Below are 19,872 nucleotides of genomic sequence, written 5' to 3' on the forward strand. Positions count from 1 at the left end.
TCTGGGTGCTCCTGTATTGGGTGCATACATATTTAGGATAGTTAGCTCTTCTTGTTGAATTGATCCCTTTACCATTATGTAATGGCCTTCTTTGTCTCTTTTGATCTTTGTTGGTTTAAAGTCTGTTTTATCAGAGACTAGGATTGCAACCGCTGCCTTTTGTTGTTTTCCATTTGCTTGGTAGATCTTCCTCCATCCCTTTATTTTGAGCCTATGTGTGTCTCTGCACGTGAGATGAGTTTCCTGAATACAGCACACTGCTGGGTCTTGACTCTTTATCCAATTTGCCAGTCTGTGTCTTTTAATTGGAGCATTTAGCCCATTTACATTTAAAGTTAATATTATGTGTGAATTTCATCCTGTCATTATGATGTTAGCTGGTTATTTTGCTCATTAGTTGATGCAGTTTCTTCCTAGCCTTAATGGTCTTTACAATTTGGCATGTTTTTGCAGTGGCTGGTACTGGTTGTTCCTTTCCATGTTTAGTGCTTCCTTCAGAGCTCTTTTAGGGCAGGCCTGGTGGTGACAAAATCTCTCAGCATTTGCTTGTCTGTAAAGGATTTTATTTCTCCTTCACTTATGAAGCTTAGTTTGGCTGGAGAGGAAATTCTGGGTTGAAAATTCTTTTCTTTAAGAATGCTGAATATTGGCCCCCACTCTCTTCTGGCTTGTAGAGTTTCTGCCAAGAGATCAGCTGTTAGTCTGATGGGCTTCCCTTTGTGGGTAATCTGACCTTTCTCTCTGGCTGCCCTTAACATTTTTTCCTTCATTTCAACTTTGGTGAATCTGACAATTATGTGTCTTGGAGTTGCTCTTCTCGAGGAGTATCTTTGTGGTGTTCTCTGTATTTCCTGAATGTGAATGTTGGCCTGCCTTGCTAGATTGGGGAAGTTCTCCTGGATAATATCCTGCAGAGTGTTTTCCAACTTGGTTCCATTCTCCCCGTCACTTTCAGGTACACCAATCAGACATAGATTTGGTCTTTTCGCATAGTCCCATATTTCTTGTAGGCTTTGTTCGTTTCTTTTTATTCTTTTTTCTCTAAACTTCTCTTCTTGCTTCATTTCATTCATTTGATCTTCCATCGCTGATACCCTTTCTTCCAATTGATCGAATTGGCTACTGAAGCTTGTGCATTCGTCATGTAGTTCTTGTGCCATGTTTTTCAGCTCCATCAGGTCCTTTAAGGGCTTCTCTTCATTGGTTATTCTAGTTAGCCATTCCTCTAATCTTTTTTCAAGGTTTTTAACTTCTTTGCCATGCGTTCGAACCTCCTCCTTTAGCTCAGAGAAGTTTGATCATCTGAAGCCTTCTTCTCTCAACTTGTCAAAGTCATTCTCCGTCCGGCTTTGTTCTGTTGCTGGTGAGGAGCTGCGTTCCTTTGGAGGAGGAGAGGCGCTCTGAATTTTAGCATTTTCAACTCTGTTTTTTCCCCATCTTTGTGGTTTTATCTACCTTTGGTCTTTGATGATGGTGATGTACAGATGGGGTTTTGGTGTGGATGACTTTTCTGTTTGTTAGTTTTCCTTCTAACAGTCAGGACCCTCAGCTGCAGGTCTGTTGGAGTTTGCCAGAGGTCCACTCCAGACCCTGTTTGCCTGGGTATCACCAGCAGAGGCTGCAGAACAGTGAATATTGGTGAACAGCAGATGTTGCTGCCTGATTGTTCCTCTGGAAGTTTTGTTTCAGACGGGTACCTGGCCGTGTGAGGTGTCAGTCTGCCCCTACTGGGGGGTGCCTCCCAGTTAGGCTACTCGGGGGTCAGGGACCCACTTGAGGAGGCAGTCTGTCTGTTCTCAGATCTAAAGCTGTGTGCTGGGAGAACCACTACTTTCTTCCAAGCTGTCAGACAGGGACATTTAAGCCTGCAGAGGTTTCTGCTGCCATTTGTTTGGCTATGCCTTGCCCCCAGAGGGGGAGTCTACAGAGGCAGGCAGGCCTCCTTGAGCTGCGGTGGGCTCCACCCAGTTCGAGCTTCCCAGCGGCCAGCAATGGTAGGTGCCCCTCCCCCAACCTCACTGCTGCCTTGCAGTTTGATCTCAGACTGCTGTGCTAGCAATGAGCGAGGCTCTGTGGGCGTAGGACCCTCCAAGCCAGGCACGGGATATAATCTCTGGTGTGCTGTTTGCTAAGACCGTCGGAAAAGTGCAGTAGTAGGGTGGGAGTGACCCGATTTTCCAGGTGCCGTCTGTCATCCCTTTCCTTGGCTGCACCCACTGTCCTGCACCCACTGTCCGAAAATCCCCAGTGAGATGAACCCGGTACCTCAGTTGGAAATGCAGAAATCATCCATCTTCTGTGTCGCTCATGCTGAGAGCTGTAGACTGGAGCTGTTCCTATTTGGCCATCTTGGAACCGCCCCAGACTTTCATTCTTTGTACTATTGTTGTCATAGATTTTTCTTCTACGTATTTTAAACACTCTGTAATTCCTTGTTACTATTTTTGCTTTAAACTAAATAAAAATGGAAAAGATAAATAAAAAATGGAAAAGAAGGTCTGTGTTTACCTACACATTTACCATTTTCAGCATTCTTTGTTTCTTTGTGTAGATCTGGGTTTTCATCTGGTGTCATTTTCTTTTGCCTGAAAAGCTTCTTTTTTTCCTTGATTTCCACAGTGTTTGGACATTTCCTGAAAAACTTTATTTGCTCATTCTTTCTTGTTTTTTTTTTTTTTTTTTTTTTTTTAAGATGGGGTCTTGCTCTGTCACCCAGGCTGTAGTGCAGTGGTGCAGTGATAGTTCACTGCAGCCTCGGACTCCAGGAATCCTCCCGTTTCAGCCTGTCGGGTAGCTAGGACTATAAGCGCATGCCACCATGCCCAGCTAATTTTTGTTTGTTTGTTTTGTAGAGACAGGGTGTCACTATGTTGCCCAGGCTGATCTTAAACTCCTAGCCTCAAGAGATTCCCCTGCTTTAGCCCCACAAAGTGCAGGGATTACAGGCATGATGCTGTTGAGACAAATTCCCTCAGCTTCTGTTTGTCTGAAAAAGTCTTAATTTTGCATTCTTTTAAAAAACTTTTTATTTGGAAATTTATAGGAAAGTTGAAAGACTATCATAATGAATGCATAGACTGTACCCTTTGTACAGATCCACCTATTGTTAGCATTTTGCCTCATTTGCTTTATGAATTACTCTGTTCCTCTCTCTCTTTTTCTGTGAATGTGTGTATGTGTCCATATAATTACACACATATTTTTTTCTTTAACTGTCTGAAAATAAGTTATATAGTGTTTACCTTTTACCCCTAAATATGTCCTTGTATTATTTCTTAAGAAAAAAAGATTCTCTTTTATTGCTACTGTAGTTAGTACTTGTAGTAGATTTAACTTTGTTGTAATACTTTTATTAATCTATCCAGTTTTGTCAGTGGACCCAATAATAACCTTTGTAGACTTTTTTTCCTGCAGTACATGATCCAGTTTTGGATCACATATTGCATTTAGTGGTAATATCTTTTCAATCTCTTTCAATCTAGAATAATTCCTCAGCCTTTCTTTGTCTTTTATGACACTGGCCTTTTAAAAGAATACAGTCTTTGTTGTGTGTGTGTGTTTTTCAAGTAAAATGTTCTCATTCTGGCAGAAAATTCAGATTATGCATTCCTGGCCAGAATACTATATAAGTGATGTTTTGTCTTCAGAATATTACATCTAGAGCCATTTGACATCTGTGTACCCCTTGTTTGTGATATCAGGCTTGATCACCTGGCCAGTTTCTCTCTCGTTTATACTTTACATCCGCCAGTTTCTCTCTGGTTTATACTTCACATCCACTGCCTTGCTACTAATAAGAAGTCTGCAGAGACACTTCAACACTATGTAGCTATTCTATACCTCATTAAGATTTCACTCCTATATTTAGCATCCTTTGATAATTTTTCTCTAAACTAATCTTTTCTGTGATAGTTGCAAAATGATGATTTTTCAACTTCAGCATTCCTTTCACAGTTGCTAATTGATACTTGACATGCTTCTGAAAACAAGAGCCCTTCCCTCTGCCTTATTATTTTCTTTCTTTCTTTCTTTTTTTTTTTTGAGACGGAGTCTCGCTCTGTCGTCCACGCTGGAGTGCAGTGGCACGATCTCGGCTCATTGCAAACTCCGCCTCCCAGGTTCACGCCATTCTCCTGCCTCAGCCTCCCGAGTAGCTGGGACTACAGGTGCCCGCCACCATGCCCAGCTAATTTTTTGTATTTTTAGTAAAGATGGGGTTTCACCGTGTTAGCCAGGAAGGTCTCAATCTCCTGAACTCGTGATCTGCCTGCCTTGGCCTCCCAAAGTGCTGGGATTACAGGCATGAGCCACCGCACCCGGCCTGCCTTGTTATTTTCTTATTTGTCTCTTATGAATATGGATTCACAGATTTTTAACTCATTACTTCTCTTAATTATTTTCATGTTTGTATTTTTCCACATTTGGCCAGCAGGAGTGTCTTCATTCTAATTCCTGTCCTCATGACATACCCCCATTATTTTCATTACCATTTTCTTATTTCTAACATAACAAGATATTGCAGGCTTTTCTTGCTCTTCCATGCCTCAGCCCTGAAATCAGCCATTTCTCTGAGGAGCGCTGGTCCTTTTTATTGGTGAAACCAAGATGTGGCTACCAGCTATGCTCATTACTACTTGGTGTCTTTGCTTCTAGGCTATTTGAGCAGATGAAGCTGGGAAATATATGCATATATGTGCATATATATATACACATATACACACATGGATACATATATACATACACATGCATGTATGCATATGTATACATGTAAATCCATGTACACTTACATGTTTCAAGGCTCTCAAAAGTATTTCATATAGTAGCAGTTTTGTTTTGTCTCCAGAGCATTAATTGCCTGTTGGATCATTTTTATGATGGTAGCCTTAAAATTCTTGTCAGATAATTCCAGCAACTGGGTTGTCTCAGGTATTGGCATCTTGTCTTTTTTCATTTGAATCGTGATTTTCCTGGTTCTTAATATGTCAAGTTTTTTTTAAATTCTGAGTATTTTTTATATTCTAATGACATTCTAGGTTCTATTTAAATATTCTATTAAATATTCTAATTTAGCAGGAAGTCATCTTGTTTAAGTTTAGCATGCAGATCCTGGACTACTTTTGTAGGCTGCGGTTCTAATGATGATTTAGTTCCCAGATCCCTTGAAATGTTATTTTGGTCTACTTTAATTGCTACCTGGAGACTGTTGTGAATACCTGATATTCCACACTGTGGTTCAGTTTTCAAACCTTTTGGCATATTAATTGTAAACAATTTCACATGTTGGTCGAGGATGCCCTACACAGGCTGAAGGAATTCTTTTCTCCAGGTTCCTTCTCTTCGATATTCTCTTCTCAGTTATTAGTTGAGAGGGTGCAGTTGTCAGCTGCCATCACTGGATGGGGTGTAGAAGTCTGAGCTCCTCACTAGGCTTCCACCGACACTGTTGCTATGGGAGGACATCCTGCACTAGGACCCCTTCCACTTCTGGTTGATGGGTAGAATTCCACGCTCCCCACTTGCTCTCTGATAATACTGCACAGAGCAGGGAGCATCAGCAGTGTTTTGCTTGGGTAGATCAAGTATTATCGAGAAGGTTTCTGGGCACCCGTTTTTTCAGTCCTTTGCTTAGAAACAGTAGATTTTTCTTCAGGCTTTTTTGTCTGTTCCTCTTGATGGCTCTGGACTTCTCCAGAGCCTAGTCTATAAGATACAGAATACAAAGACACCTCAGGGTGACACACAGTGTCATTCCTCACATGCTCAGGTCTTAGCCAGTCCATCTTCCTCTTTCTACTTTCCAGAGTTCTCTTATAGTTGTCTGTTATATATCAGGGTTTTTAGTTGTACTTAGTGGAGAAATGAGTCTAATCCATCTTGTTTGGAACAAGAAATACTTTTTAATGTATTTTAAATTTCTGTTTTAGGGGCAGACACATTTAAGATTATGTCTTCTTGGTAAATTGACCCTTTTATCACGATATAATTTCCCTCTTTTTTTTTTTTGAGATGGAGTTTCACTCTTGTTGCCTAGGCTAGAGTGCAATGCCACTATCTCAGCTCACTGCAACCTCCTCCTCCTGGATTCAAGCGATTCTCCTGCCTCAGCCTCCCAAGTAGCTGGGACTACAGGCATGAGCCACCATGCCCTGCTAATTTTTGTATTTTTGGTAGGGACGGGATTTCACCATGTTGGTCAGGCTGGTCTCAAACTCCTGACCTCAGGTGATCCACTCGCCTCAGCCTCCCAAAGTGCTGGGATTACAGGCATGAGCCACTGTGCTCGGCCCCTGATTTCCCTCTTTATCCCTGATAACATTCATTGTTCTGGAGCCTATTGTGCCTCATATTAATAAAGCTCCTCCAGGTTTCCTTTCATGACTGTTTACATGAGACATCTCTTTCCATACTTTTATTTTTAATCTATCTTTTTATTTAAAATGGGTTATTTTTGATAGTATATAGTTTGGTCTTGCTTTTTTATCCAATCTGACATTCTCTGTCTCTTAATTGGTGTTTTAAAACCCTTTCTTTAATGTAAATACTGGTGCAGTTGGCTTTGAATTTAATATCTTGCTGTTTTTTCCTTTGTTCCGTCTCCTTTTTGTTATCTTTTTTTGCTGTCTTTTGGATTGAGCATTTTTTATTATTATATTTTATTTCTATTATTGCCTTATTACTTTACCTCTTTTTCAAAAAATTTTAGTGTTCTCTCTAGGGTTTGCAGTATACATCTTTCATTAGTTACAGTCAAGTAATTATACAGCCTCACTTGTAAGAAACTTTTAACAGCATACTCCCAACTCCTAATTCTTTGTACTGTTACTGTCATGAATTCCTTTTACGTATACTATTAAACCATTACGTTGCTATTGTTTGTCCATTAAACAGTTATCTTTTAGAGTAGTTAAAAATGAGAAAAAAGTATATTTTATACTTATCTTCATGTTTACCATTTTCACCAGTTTTCATTTCTTCTTAGGTAAGTTTCTCTCTGGTTCTTCTACTTGAAGAACTTGTTTTAATACTTTTTGTAATGGAGGGCTGCTAATAATACTTTCTTTCAGCTTATGATTTCCTCAGAAAGTTTTTGTCTTTCACTTTTGAAAGATATTTTTATTAGAATTCTGGATTGGCAGGCTTTTTTCTAATGCTTTAAAGATGTCACTCTATTGTTATCTGGCTTGAATAATTTCTGATGAGAAGTGTAATGTAATTCTTGATTTTTCTTTATATAATGTATCTTTTTCCTCTGATGGCCACATGATTTTCTCTTTGTGTCTATATGCATGTTGTTGTCATTTTGGTTTTTTTTTAATATTTGTGTTGCTTGTTCTTTGAGATTCTTGCATTTGTGGTTTGGCGTCTTTCTTATATTTGGCAAATTCTAGACATTAGTTCTTCAACGATTTCTTCTCCTCCCTTTTTTCTTCTTCTGTGATTTCTATTATGTGTATATTTCTTGATATTGTCCCATAGCTCTTAGAGGCTCTGTTCTGTTACAGGTTTTTTTCTTTTTCCTTTTTTTCTCGCTCTGTGTTTTAGATTGGATAATACCAATCCAATTTTAGGTTTACTGATTCTTTCCTTAGCTGAGTCAAGTTATCTGTTACTGTGTTGGTTTTATATGTCTATATCTATATATCTAACATTTCTGTTTTATTTCTAAAAAAAAAAGTATTTCTATTGAAGTAATTTCTACAGAAATGCCCCATCTGTTCATGTATGTTGTTCATCTTTTCTACTAGATCCATTATCATCTTAATCATAATTTGCTGCTTTTTCATGTTTAAGTTTTGATTGAAAGCCAGACAGTGGAGGTAAGAGTCTGAGATGCCAGACTTTTTTTAAAAATGTACCTATATATCACTCACAACTTAGGTTTTCCCTATGAGCCTGTGCCTCAGAGAGGATCTCTCTCCATGTTCATGTCTCTCCTAGAAGTAGATTGCTGTTATGTATCACTTGGATCATGCTAGGTTTGTGGCAGGGAGAAAAGGAGGATTCTCTGTTACTCTGATTTAACTTCAGTCTTAGGCAGATCTTTCAATCCTACATCTCAGAGGTGGGGCTCTTTCAGCGATCCTGCCCCTCTCTCACTGCCAGTGGCAGGGGTCCTCTACGGGTCAGGGCCCAGAATGGTTTCCTGATCCTCCTGAGGGGTAGAGGGGGTTTTTTGTTTGTTTTTGTTTACTTCCCTCAGCAGCCTATGCTCTGGGTATAACATTTTTGCTGACCTTTCGTCAGTGGCTTAATGCTTTTTTTCTTCAGGGATAAAGATGTGATTGGGGCTTCATGTCCATGCTGCAATGGGGGTGGTTCTCTTTTGCCAGGATTGGATCTGGAGGAAGATCTTTTCTAATTTCCTGCCATTCCTCAGTGAGCTAGAGAGAGACTGAGGACTCTTGTGAGTGCCCACTGAGGTCTGTAGAAAATAGCCTGCAAGGCCAGGCGCGGTGGCTCATGCCTGTAATCCCAGCACTTTGGGAGGCCGAGGCGGGTGGATCACGAGGTCAGGAGATTGAGACCATCCTGGCTAACATGGTGAAACTCTGTCTCTACTAAGAATACAAAAAATTGGCCAGGCGTGGTGGCAGGCACCTGTAGTCCCAGCTACTCGGGAGGCTGAGGCAGGAGAATGGCGTGAACCTGGAAGGCAGAGCTTGCAGTGAGCCGAGATCGCACCACTGCACTCCAGCCTGGGTGACAGAGCGAGACTCTGTCTCAAAAAAAAAAAAGAAAAAAAAAAAAAGGAAAATAGCTTGCAAATGGATGTGATGCCCCCTGTGTCCAAGCCACCCAGGGTTTTTATATTTTCATGGTAGCTCACCCTTGGTCTTTTGCAGCTTATCAAAAAGTTTAGCTGAGATCTTACACAGACATACGGTGGTACCAATTTTTCTCCTGTGTACTGTCCTGTGTCAACCAGTGCTCATGATCCCTCTCTCTTCTAAGGCACTCATCTTTCTTTAGGTTTCAGGCTAGTTGATTGCCCTCTTACTTTAGCTCTGATGGATTCAAGAAAACTTAGAGTTTTATAAATTATCCAGCTTTTTCTCATCATTAGGGTGAGAGTGACATTATTTATATCTCTCTACAACCTAAACAGAATCAGAAATCTCCCTGAAGAAGATTTAAGCCACTAAATTCTACCCAATCCTAATATAGTTTTCTTTTTTTTTTTGAGACGGAGTCTCGCTTTGTCGCCCAGGCTGGAGTGTGGTGGTGACATCTCAGCTCACTGCAAGCTCCGCCTCCTGGGTTCACACCATTCTCCTGCCTCAGCCTCCCGGGTAGCTGGGACTATAAGCTTCCACCACCACGCCCGGCTAATTTATTTTTTTATTTTTTTTATTTTTAGTAGAGATGGAGTTTCACTGTGTTAGCCAGGATGGTCTCGATCTCCTGACCTCGTGATCCACCCACTTCGGCCTCCCAAAGTGCTGGGATTACAGGCGTAAGCCACCGTGCCTGGCCTAGTTTTCTTAATATCTTAGAAGAGGACATGCCAGATGTTCTCTATCTTTAGTGATACTTGTATTAATGGATTGGATAGAATGCAAATGGTCCCTATGTTTTTCATGTTATTCCATGGCTCAGTTTGGAAAGGAGAGAACCACTAGCTGGTCGTGTTCACAGAGAGATTGTTTACATTGTTTCTACTGATTTTACAATATCAGGGAGGCAAAAGGTACCTCTCAGTGCTCAGAAAACATAAACTTTGTATTGAGACAGCATTCTTAAATGATCCTCATAAGGTCTGTGGTTTAAAAAAAAAAAAACTTTAATGGGGATTATTTCAAACATATACAGAAATAGAGAAAAGAGTTCACTGATTTCCCCATATGCCTACTACCCAGCTTAAACAATTATCACACCATCTTAATGTTGTTTTATCTACCATTTACACCCCTTTTTCTTCCATGGATTATTTTGAAGCAAATTCCAGATACAATTTTTAAGTCTAAATGAGTGTTAGGGATTGTAGATTTTTATTTCATACCATATGCGTTTCAGTTTTAATGTATTGACTTTGGATGCAGAAAGATAGCATTTGCAAATTATGTGCTGTTTGCATTCAAAGGCATTTAATGTTTGACAGGGTGTATTCCAGATCTCTTTTACGTATGTAATTGGGAACATACCTACAGACAAAGGTTCTGGAGGCAAGGACATTTTTCCTGGTATTTGTAGACCTTTTTCTCTCCTTGAACAGTAGCCTGTTGTACTGAATTTAGTACATTGGAATTTGAGCAGACATCCCCTAGTAATTGATCTCACACTAAAAAATTAATTTTCATATTTCATTGAGACTCCTGTTTAGACCTACATATTCAAAGGAGAAAGCAAAATGACTTGACTTTACTCTTCTGGTTATACGTTGAACAGCATGTGCATGTGTAACAGTTCAGTGTTTTAACTCCATGTTATTTTTTTTTTTTTTTTTTTTTTTTTTTTTTGAGACGGAGTCTCACTTTATCGCCCAGGCTGGAGTGCAGTGGCGCAATCTCGGCTCACTGCAAGCTCCGCCTCCCGGGTTCACGCCATTCTCCTGCCTCAGCCTCTCCGAGTAGCTGGGACTACAAGGCGCCCGCCACCACGCCCGGCTAATTTTTTGTATTTTTAGTAGAGACGGGGTTTCACCGTGGTCTCGATCTCCTGACCTCGTGATCTGCCCGCCTCGGCCTCCCAAAGTGCTGGGATTACAAGCGTGAGCCACCGCGCCCGGCCCTCCATGTTATTTTTTAACCTTTTGTTTTGAAATGGTAATTGATTCACAGAAAAATTGTAAAAATAGAGCAGGGAGTTCACATATACCCATCACCCATCTTCTTCTAATGTTAACAACTTAAATAATTATTGTACAGTGATTTAAAAAAACATGTAATTAACCTAGTGGTTATTTTCTTATTTTAACAGCTGCTGAAATAGTTCAAGAAATCGAAAATATGGAGAAGACTAGAATGCGTCTTGAAGCTAGTAAACTCAATGAAAGTGTATGTTAATGGGCTATTTCAGTATCTGGATAGAAATGAAGAAAGAAAGTTTAATACCCTACAGAAATTAAAGCAAGCCATTATTAAATTTGTTCATTTACTAACACACTTCCACTTACTGTATTATGATTTACTTGCAACTCATTTTAGGACAATATTTGATTGTACTTAGCAGTCTTCTAGCACAAAATGCAATCCAAAGTAGTTTGTTCATGAGCTAGAGTTCTATAGAAAATGCCTGTGCCTGTGCATCAGGCAGCTTTGATATTGGTCTTTTCTCTGCTGGTTGTGTTTGACAAGCTACCTCTAAGGACCTCTAAGCTACCGCTAGGGACCTCTATGATCCCTTTTTAGCTCGCATTCTGCAATTCTATGATTATACTTATGGAAATGTTAAGTAATTATAAGAGGATAAATTAAGTAATTTGAGGATAGAGTATTCTCTTGAGCTTTGGAGAGAATCAGAGACCTAAAATTCTTCACTGTTGCCTTCCACTAGCTTGATGCCCCAAACTTGAAGACAGGATACCGGTGAAGAAAATAGTCATTGTGTCCTGTGACACTGGAGGAAGTGTTTTGGTCTCTTCCAAGTAGACTTTTTTTTTCTAGGCCATTTGTAGTGTGTTTGTAAGGAGAAAGCAATGGTTACCTTAAGAAAGTAAGTTTGTAACCAAATAAGTAGGAAAAAAATGGGATTTACATTGACCCTATTATTACCTGTGTGCTAACTGTAAGATGGGAACTGTAGTGAATCATGGAAGTAGATTTCTGATCTTTTAAGTCTGAGGTTTAAAAAGTGGACCTGGAAATTTAACTTATTGTGTTTTGTATTGTTGCATTTTCTATACATACTACTTTTCTATAATGACTTGGAGAAGTTAGATTGGAAAGGAGAGAAGGCAGACAAGAAGATCAGCCTTACTGATAGTCAGCTAAGTGTCGTTAGTCTTCTGGTTTCAAATATTGCCTGTTGTATTAATGAATGTGGAATATTAAATATTGAAAATAGAAAATTTATTATTATGTAATTGAATCATGTTGCATTTTCTACTGATGAGAAAAAATAATGAGTAAAATGTATACCATTTCTGGTATTTAAGGGAAATACATAGGAATGATTCTTCCTAGGTCTATATAAAACAGATGAGAGATCATTTTCTTCTATTTTAAACACTCACATTTGAGATTTGAAAGTTTGTAATATTTCCCTTTTTGTCATTTTGGGGAGATTTTTATTAAGATCTTTTTTTTTGATTATTTTAGGTAATGGTTTTTACAAAGGACCAAACAGAAAAGGAAATAGATGAAATCCACAGTAAATATCGTAAGTTGTGTGACTTTTTTTTAATTTGTAAAGAGCTTCGGTTGTTGTTTTTCATCTTAAGTAATTTTTTCAGAATAATGTTTTATATTAAGGTTCAATTCAAACTTTTGTTAACATTACTTAAGAGATTGAATTTTAATTGGGTGTCTACTTAGTGACTTTTTTTGTATTTTATGTGCCTGCTTTTTGATTTTTATGACTAGCATTCTACTTTGAGCTTATCACTAAGCACTTGGCAAATATTAATTAGCTGCTCTCAAAGCATGTCTGTGAAAAGAAGCTGGGATTAAAATGGAAACATTCGGGACTCTATCCTGTCCTCAGGCCACTCAGTAACAATACTTCTGTGGAGGATTTCAATGCTTCTATAGCTTGCAAATTTGTGCCAAAAAGAGTTTTCATTTTATTGCTTGTTAGCAACCTCCCAACTTTATCACTTCCTTTTCCTTAAATGGTCTTCGTGTATATCTTTCCCAGGGCTAACACATTACTGTTTTGTCAGATAGCTGTTATTCTTTGTGTGGTGGTTGGATTTTAGTTTAAATTTAAGTGCCTGACGAACAGTAGATAGTTAATAGATGTTCATTGAATCAGTATTCCCAGGCATGGTATGTTTTAATTGAGGTAAGATAATTTTTTTCTCTCTTCATTTCTTAAACTCTGAAGGGCCAGGTTCTGTAGTGATGTATTGTGGGAGGGAGGATGAAGCACACCTGCGCTGGATGTAGGTATGATTGCCTGTGCCTTGCTAGAGTAGGAAAAGGACCCTAGAGGAGTCTTGGATTATGGACTGAACAACAAAAGTCACCCATTATTCTGTTGCTAGACAGATAACTATGATGTGAACCTCTTTGATCAACTTGTAGGATGTCAGAGTGATTTTTCTTTAGAAAGGAGAACAAAAGAGAATATCAAATGATCACTGAATTGGCCTGGAAAAATAAGGATCACTAAGGCCTGTGAAAATAAGGAAACCAGAAAACTTGCATTGGGAGAAAGTAATTTAAATAACTGAAAGGGTGGTATCTAATAATTCTCCCATATTAAGAAAAATTTGGACTATATTCAGTCAAGAAAATATTCATTGCCCACCATTTAGATATCTAAAAAGTGTAACTTTACTAAATAGGTGGTATTAAATTATTTAGCCTTAAAATAAACCTCAAAAGTCAAGTGCTTCACAAAGCTTAGATGCTTAGCCTTTTAGTTTATTCATACATTTTGATTTAGTGTCAGTTTCTAACTATACTATTGATATATCTTCATCTTTAAACATTTTATTAATGTTTTACATGTAGTTTTTTTTAAATCATTTACTTTTTATGAGGCTCATCATATAAAAGAGCAGTCTCTTGCTTCCTCCAACAACCTGCCTCTATTCCCATTCCCTAGAGGTAACAACTATCAAGCCATTTGGTGCTACTTTTGGTAATTACCTTACAATTTATAAAAAAGTATTTTTTCTGCTACTTCTTGAAGTTTTTCAATTTCACATTAACTATTGATGTGCTAATATGAAAGATGGAGATTTAGCTCATTTATATATCCTGAGCCCTACCTTTGCTTCCCTTCCATCCTTTAAATATTATGTCATAATTTTTGTAAGATCAGTATTTAGTTAGATACATTGTTTACGGCTCAAGCCAGACAATTTGCATAAGATGGTTATAATTCCTTTCATCAAAACATTCTGTTGTTCTTTTTTTTTTTTTTTGAGATAGAGTCTCACTCTGTCACCCAGGCTGGAGTGCAGTGGTGCTTGGCTCACTGCAAGCTCTGCCTCCTGGGTTCACGCCATTCTCCTGCCTCAGCCTTCTGAGTAGCTGGGACTACAGGCGCCTGCCACCACGCCTGGCTAATTTTTTGTATTTTTAGTAGAGACGGGGTTTCACCGTGTTAGCCAGGATGGTCTCGATCTCCTGACCTCATGATCCACCTGCCTCAGCCTCCCAAAGTGCTGGGATTACAGGCGTGAGCCACTGCGCCCGGCCTTGTTTTTCTTACAACTAATAATTCTCTTTTAACTATTTACCTAGTACTAATATATCTCTAAACCTTCCAACAGAAGTGTAAATCACTTTCTAATACATTTACACACATTGATTATGACTCATTTTTTTCTCAAGAACTTCTCCCCTAGGGCCACCCCTAGCCTCTGTTGTCTTGTTCCAGTCTACTGTGCTTGTCCTTTTTGCCTTCTGTTAATACATGGCTGCTCTTTGGGAATTTCTTGTCACCAACTTTCTGGGAATTCTGCTCTCCTCCTTCCTGTGTTGGTTCACTTCTTCCAAGTTCCAAGTCTCCCTCTTCTCTTGCCTTGTTTTGGTAGAATACATTTTCCAGGAAACTTCCTGAGAAAGGGTGTATGCAAGCTTGTCCAAACTGTGGCCCGTGGGGCCGCATGTGGCTCAGGATGGCCTTTGAATGCAGCCCAGAACAAATTTGTAAACTTTATTAAACATTATGATAATTTTTTTTTCTCTCATCAGCTATTGTTAGTGTTAGTGTATTTTATGTGTGGCCCAAGACAATTCTTCTTCCAGTGTGGCCCAGGGAAGCCAAAAGATTGGACACCCCTGGTATAGAGGAATTTCTTGAGATATATAACATTCTATACATAACAGGAAATAACACCTTTATTATTGATTGATAATTTGGCTGTTTGTAGAACTTGAAGTTAAAAAGATACTTTTCTCCGAATTTTCAAAGGTATCTTCCGCTGTTTTCTACTTTCCAGCACTGTTGCTAATAACTAGCTTGCCATTCTGATTCTTTATCTTTCATTTGTTACTTTTTTTTTTGATCTGCCCATGTTCAGTTCACCATCAAGTTCTGTTAGTCTCTATCTTCTAAATATCCCCCGAGTCTCTACACTTCTTATGTATCACTTTGCTTTCTAGTCATCCCCCATCTACTCTTGCCCCTTCCTAATACTCAGAAGCCAAAACTGTCTTCCAAAACCGCTGAGTCTTCACATCATGCCATTACTGCCTTGCTGCCCTCCTGCCATTGTAAAGAACTCTTCAGTGGGCTTTCGATTTCTCTTGGGCTACAGTTTGTAAAGTCTGTTATTTCCTGTATCTGGACCTGCCTGCCTCTCTAGCCTTGCCTCTTCTCCTCCCCTTACTCCTTGTATTCCAATCACTCTGGTTATCTTTTACCTACTTTACCAAGTCCTTCACTGTTTTAGGGCATTTGTTACCCTCTTCTCTCTTTGTCTGGAACTCTTTCTCTAATTGCCTCTGACCCCCCTATCTATACTCCCTACTCTCAACCAGCTCAATTGTAGTTTCCCTGGGAAACCCTTTGTGATCTCTCAGACAAGGTAAGATTTTCTTTCTATGTGCACTTACATTATCTTGTGTTTTTTCATAGTACTATTCCATTCATTCAGCCATCACAAGTTTGTCAAGTAGTTAGCATGTACCAGACACTGTACTCGGAGCTGGGGATGTAGGAATGAACAAGACAGACGAAAAGCCTACTCTGTTGGAGTTTATATCTTTCTAGTGTTTTAGGAAGTGATAAGTGAAAAAATCAAGGAAGAGTATAAGAAAAGTTTAACTTTTTGATAAAATGGTCATAATCATTATTTATTGTGTAATTAATTAGTTTCTTATTTCTAATTAATTTCTAATTATGCATTTTTATTAGTGTGCTAGGGCTGCCAAAACAAAATACTACATGCAGACTGCATGGCTTAAATAACAAATTTATTGTCTTGTGGTTCTGGAAGCTAGAAGTCCAAGATCAAGGTGTCAGCGGGGTTCTGGAGGCTAGAAGTCTAAGATCAAGGTGTCCTGAGCTTCTCAGGGCCATGCAGGAAGGATCTGTTCTAGGTATCTCTTCTTGGCTGTAGATGGCCATCTTCTCCCTATGTCTCTTGACATCATCTTCCCTCTATGTTGTCTATGTGTCCAAATTTCCCCCTTTTATAAACGTATCAGTCATATTGGATTAGGGCTCATCCTAATGACCTCAGGGGTGGCTCCTCTGTCATTTCCCTATTATAAGCAGAGTCCTGAGGTAGGAAAAAAACTCTCTCGCTTAGAAAAGAAAAAAAAAGCTTAACATGAATAGTGGGGGGTTGGAGGCCTGGGGGAAGAGCCTCTTGCTCTCTGGAAATGGGTTCCTTTAATCACTCTATCTCTACCTCAGTTCAGACCAGCTAGACCTCCATGTTTCCCATGGAGGGAAATAGAACCAACATTCTTTAACCCAAAGGAAAGAGAGAGGTGGCAGGGAATCCGTCTCTTGGAAAAGAGACGGATCCAACAATTCCACATTTTAACTCACCCTTTGTCATATCCTGGATGAGCCCCCATATTATGGGATAGTTCCCTGGACCTTGACCCCCTTTGTGGGTGGGAACTGGAGTAGATCCTTTCACTGAGAGCACTGCTGGCCACTCCTTGCAAGAGGGAACAAATGCTGGAACCAGCCGGATGCTCCTCTCTGGTGGGAGCAGGCTCTGTGCAGGCCCCGTAGCAGTGTCCTAGCCCCTGCCCTTTCAGCATGCGGGTTCTTGTCCAGCGTCTTAGAAAAATGAGGTTGCACAAACGGATTAGCAGGTAGTGTATGTGGAGAATTTTATTGGGTGATGGCTGGCAGCAGATGGGAGTTGGAAAGGGGATGATGCGGGAAGAAGGTGATCTTTTCCTGAAGCTGCACCATCTGAAGTTAGCTGCATCTGTCCGTAGTCTCCGATGCTCAGCTGCTTGTATCCCCAATGCTCAGCAGCTTGCATCCCTGACGACTTGCATCAGCCGCTTGTGTTGCTCTGCCAGCTGAAGTGTTTTTATGGGCAAAGGATAGGGTCATGGCAGACCAAAAAGGCAATATTTGGGCAGTGAGATGGGGTCAGCTGTTTTCACTTAGGGCCAAGGTCCCAGGTTGAGGGTGGAGCTTAGCCAGGAGCCCAGCTATTCTGTATCTCAAGGACACCAAAGAGCCTTTGTTTATGTGGGTCATATCTATTGATATGTATCACATTATCAATTAGAACTTAGAGGATGTCTGTTTCCAGCCATGGAATAATTTCATTTACTCTCCTACCTAAAACAAGCAAAATGAATGTACAAAACATATGAAATAGCAATTTTCAAGATACTGGCCATTGGGCACCAAAGGACAGGGATCCTTGAGAGGTAAGCAAAAAATGTGATGAGCCTTATAATACAGTTTTCTGGCTGTAGTATGGGCAAGTGGGTATTCCAGGCAAAGCCTGGAGACTCTAAGTTAAGGAGAAAGAGCTGAGAGATCAGAGGAACCAAAGGAGTTAGAGTTTGCAGGACAGAGTACTGGAAGGAGAAACCCAGTGATCTGCAGAGTTCACCTTGAGTATTCATTTTGCATGCAAAATACGTTCTCTGACCACAGTGAGATTAAATTAGAAATCAGTAATAAAGCCCTTGGGGAAGTCACCAAATATTTGGAAATTAAATAATCCATTTCGAAATAACCCATAGGTCAAAGAAGAAATTAAAACCAAGAAATTTCAAAAATATTAACAATAAACCCATTACATGTTAGCATAAATAACATATTTTGATTAAAAAAAAAACTATTTCCCCCTCTCCAAAAAATAGAAATAGAGATTTCTATTAGCCCAGATGGAATAACATAGACTATATTTACTCTCCTCCATGAAAAAAAAAATCTAGAAAACCAGGTGAATGTTGAATGGTTTTTCAGATAATGGGAAACAGGTAGCACAGGACTGTGATCTCTGAGATAGAGAGAAAACAAATCATGACTTAGGCCAAAAGTTGCTGTGAACAGACAACATTACATTTCACAGAGATAGAGGGAACAGGGGTTTCGCAGCTTGGAAGCAGCAAACCTTGAAGATCAGCCTTATTAGGGAGGTCAGAAGTGTTTAGAGTTGATTGTGACCAAATTGGAGGTGAGGAAATGAGACCATTAAGGTAGACAACTTTTTGGGGGAGGTTTTACTGTGTTAAGGAGAGCAGAAAAATAGGGTCATAGCTGGAGGAGGGTGTTGGGTCAAGGGAGGGTTTTGTTTGCTTGTTTTTTTAAATTTGTTATTTAAATTGGGAGATATTTAACTCAGTGGCTTTCTGACCTTTTTGACTACAACCCACAGTGAGAGATACATTTTATATTACTACTGACTATATACATACACGTGACTGAAACAAAAGCTTCACAAAATGGTATTTACCTTTTCCATTTTTAATGCATTCTGATACTTTCTATTCTCTTTATTATTTCATTAAGAAAAAAATGCTGGTCTGGATTTACTGAGTTGTTTTCATAATTCACACTCTAGGTTCAAAGGCACAGTCTCTCTGTTCACAGCTTCATGATGGAATCCCGAGCGTAAGTTAGAGGTTAGCCTTTAATTATAGCAAGGACAGTTGTTTCATGGTAAGAACAAGGGAAATAGATCATAAGTGCACAGACAAGATATACTGGTGCTTGGAAGATGACTGAGTTTCTGTTAGAATGATTCTATATTTTTTAAAGTAGTGCGAGGCCAACTAAGAGGGGCCACATGGGGAGTGTCGAATATTTGAATGAAGAGAAGAAAGTGTGAGATAGTTATTTTGGAGAATAGTAGAGCAAACTTTAGTAGAGAAAGATGCAAGAGTTTTATGGCAGTATCGAATGCCCATTTGAGAATTATGATCATGAAATTAAAGTGTCACTAGTCAGTTCAGGGCTAGATGAATAAGCCTGTAGTGAACATTAGCCGTAACTGTTAAACTCTGTTCTTCATCCACATTTAGCTGGTTGGCTATCATAGGTGATATGATGGTGAAAGAAATATATGGGATTTTACTTTGGAAAACACTGACTCCAAACTCATTTCTTGATTTAAAGTAGAAGTATCTCAGTGGCATCACTGTGGAAGGGTATGAGTCTTTTCTACTCTTGAGAGAGCCTGTTTTTAGTCTTTTGTAACCACTGGGTTCTGGGTTCTTGGGCAGACCCAGAGACACTCTGACTGTAAGGGCTGGTCTAAAGAAGAGTAGTTAAAGTGATCAGGGAGTAAAGGGCTTGACTTCGTACTAAAAAAGATTACATTTAAACTTGGAGAGGCACAAAGGATGGTATGATTCAGGTATTCAAACTCTGGAAGAAAATGAGTTGATTGAATGTGTACTTAGTCATGGACACTCCCACGACTAGCTGAGCCACTTTAAACTTTTAAGAGGTAAATTCAGGACACATGGCCACCAGAACTGAGATTTTAAACTCTACAGTACTCGTTGCCAAATGGCAGATCTTCTAAAATGAAGTAAAGAAGTAAGTGGGAACAATGTTACTAGTCTTGATCTGTTGACATTTTTCATTTTCTGAATAGGGGTTATTGGAATTCTCTGGCTAAAGCCAGAGTAGTGGCTGCCATTTACTTTTGGTTTCCAGCCTAGCTGTGGGGTAATTAGATTTAAATCTGGGATTTTATTACTTCAGAAGATAATAAGTCATGAAGTCTCCTTAACTGTTAATGCGATTACTTTAGCAAATTTCTTGACTAATTCTTAAATCTCCAGTCTTTATGTGTACAGTGGAGTGGCCTTAGTAGGA

General features: G+C 39.3%; 1 protein-coding gene across 1 annotated transcript in view; it reads left to right on the forward strand.

The window, feature by feature from the left end:
* RAD18 (RAD18 E3 ubiquitin protein ligase) overlaps positions 1–19,872 on the forward strand; it is an 89,047-nt gene that overhangs the window by 39,902 nt on the left and 29,273 nt on the right. The window contains exons 8-9 of the mRNA XM_030801812.1: positions 10,918–10,994; positions 12,258–12,318. Coding sequence (XP_030657672.1) covers positions 10,918–10,994; positions 12,258–12,318 — 138 coding nt within the window. The remainder of the gene's footprint in view (positions 1–10,917; positions 10,995–12,257; positions 12,319–19,872) is intronic.

This window comes from Nomascus leucogenys, chromosome 21 (genome assembly GCF_006542625.1).
Source record: "Nomascus leucogenys isolate Asia chromosome 21, Asia_NLE_v1, whole genome shotgun sequence".
Taxonomy (NCBI): Eukaryota; Metazoa; Chordata; class Mammalia; order Primates; family Hylobatidae; genus Nomascus; species Nomascus leucogenys.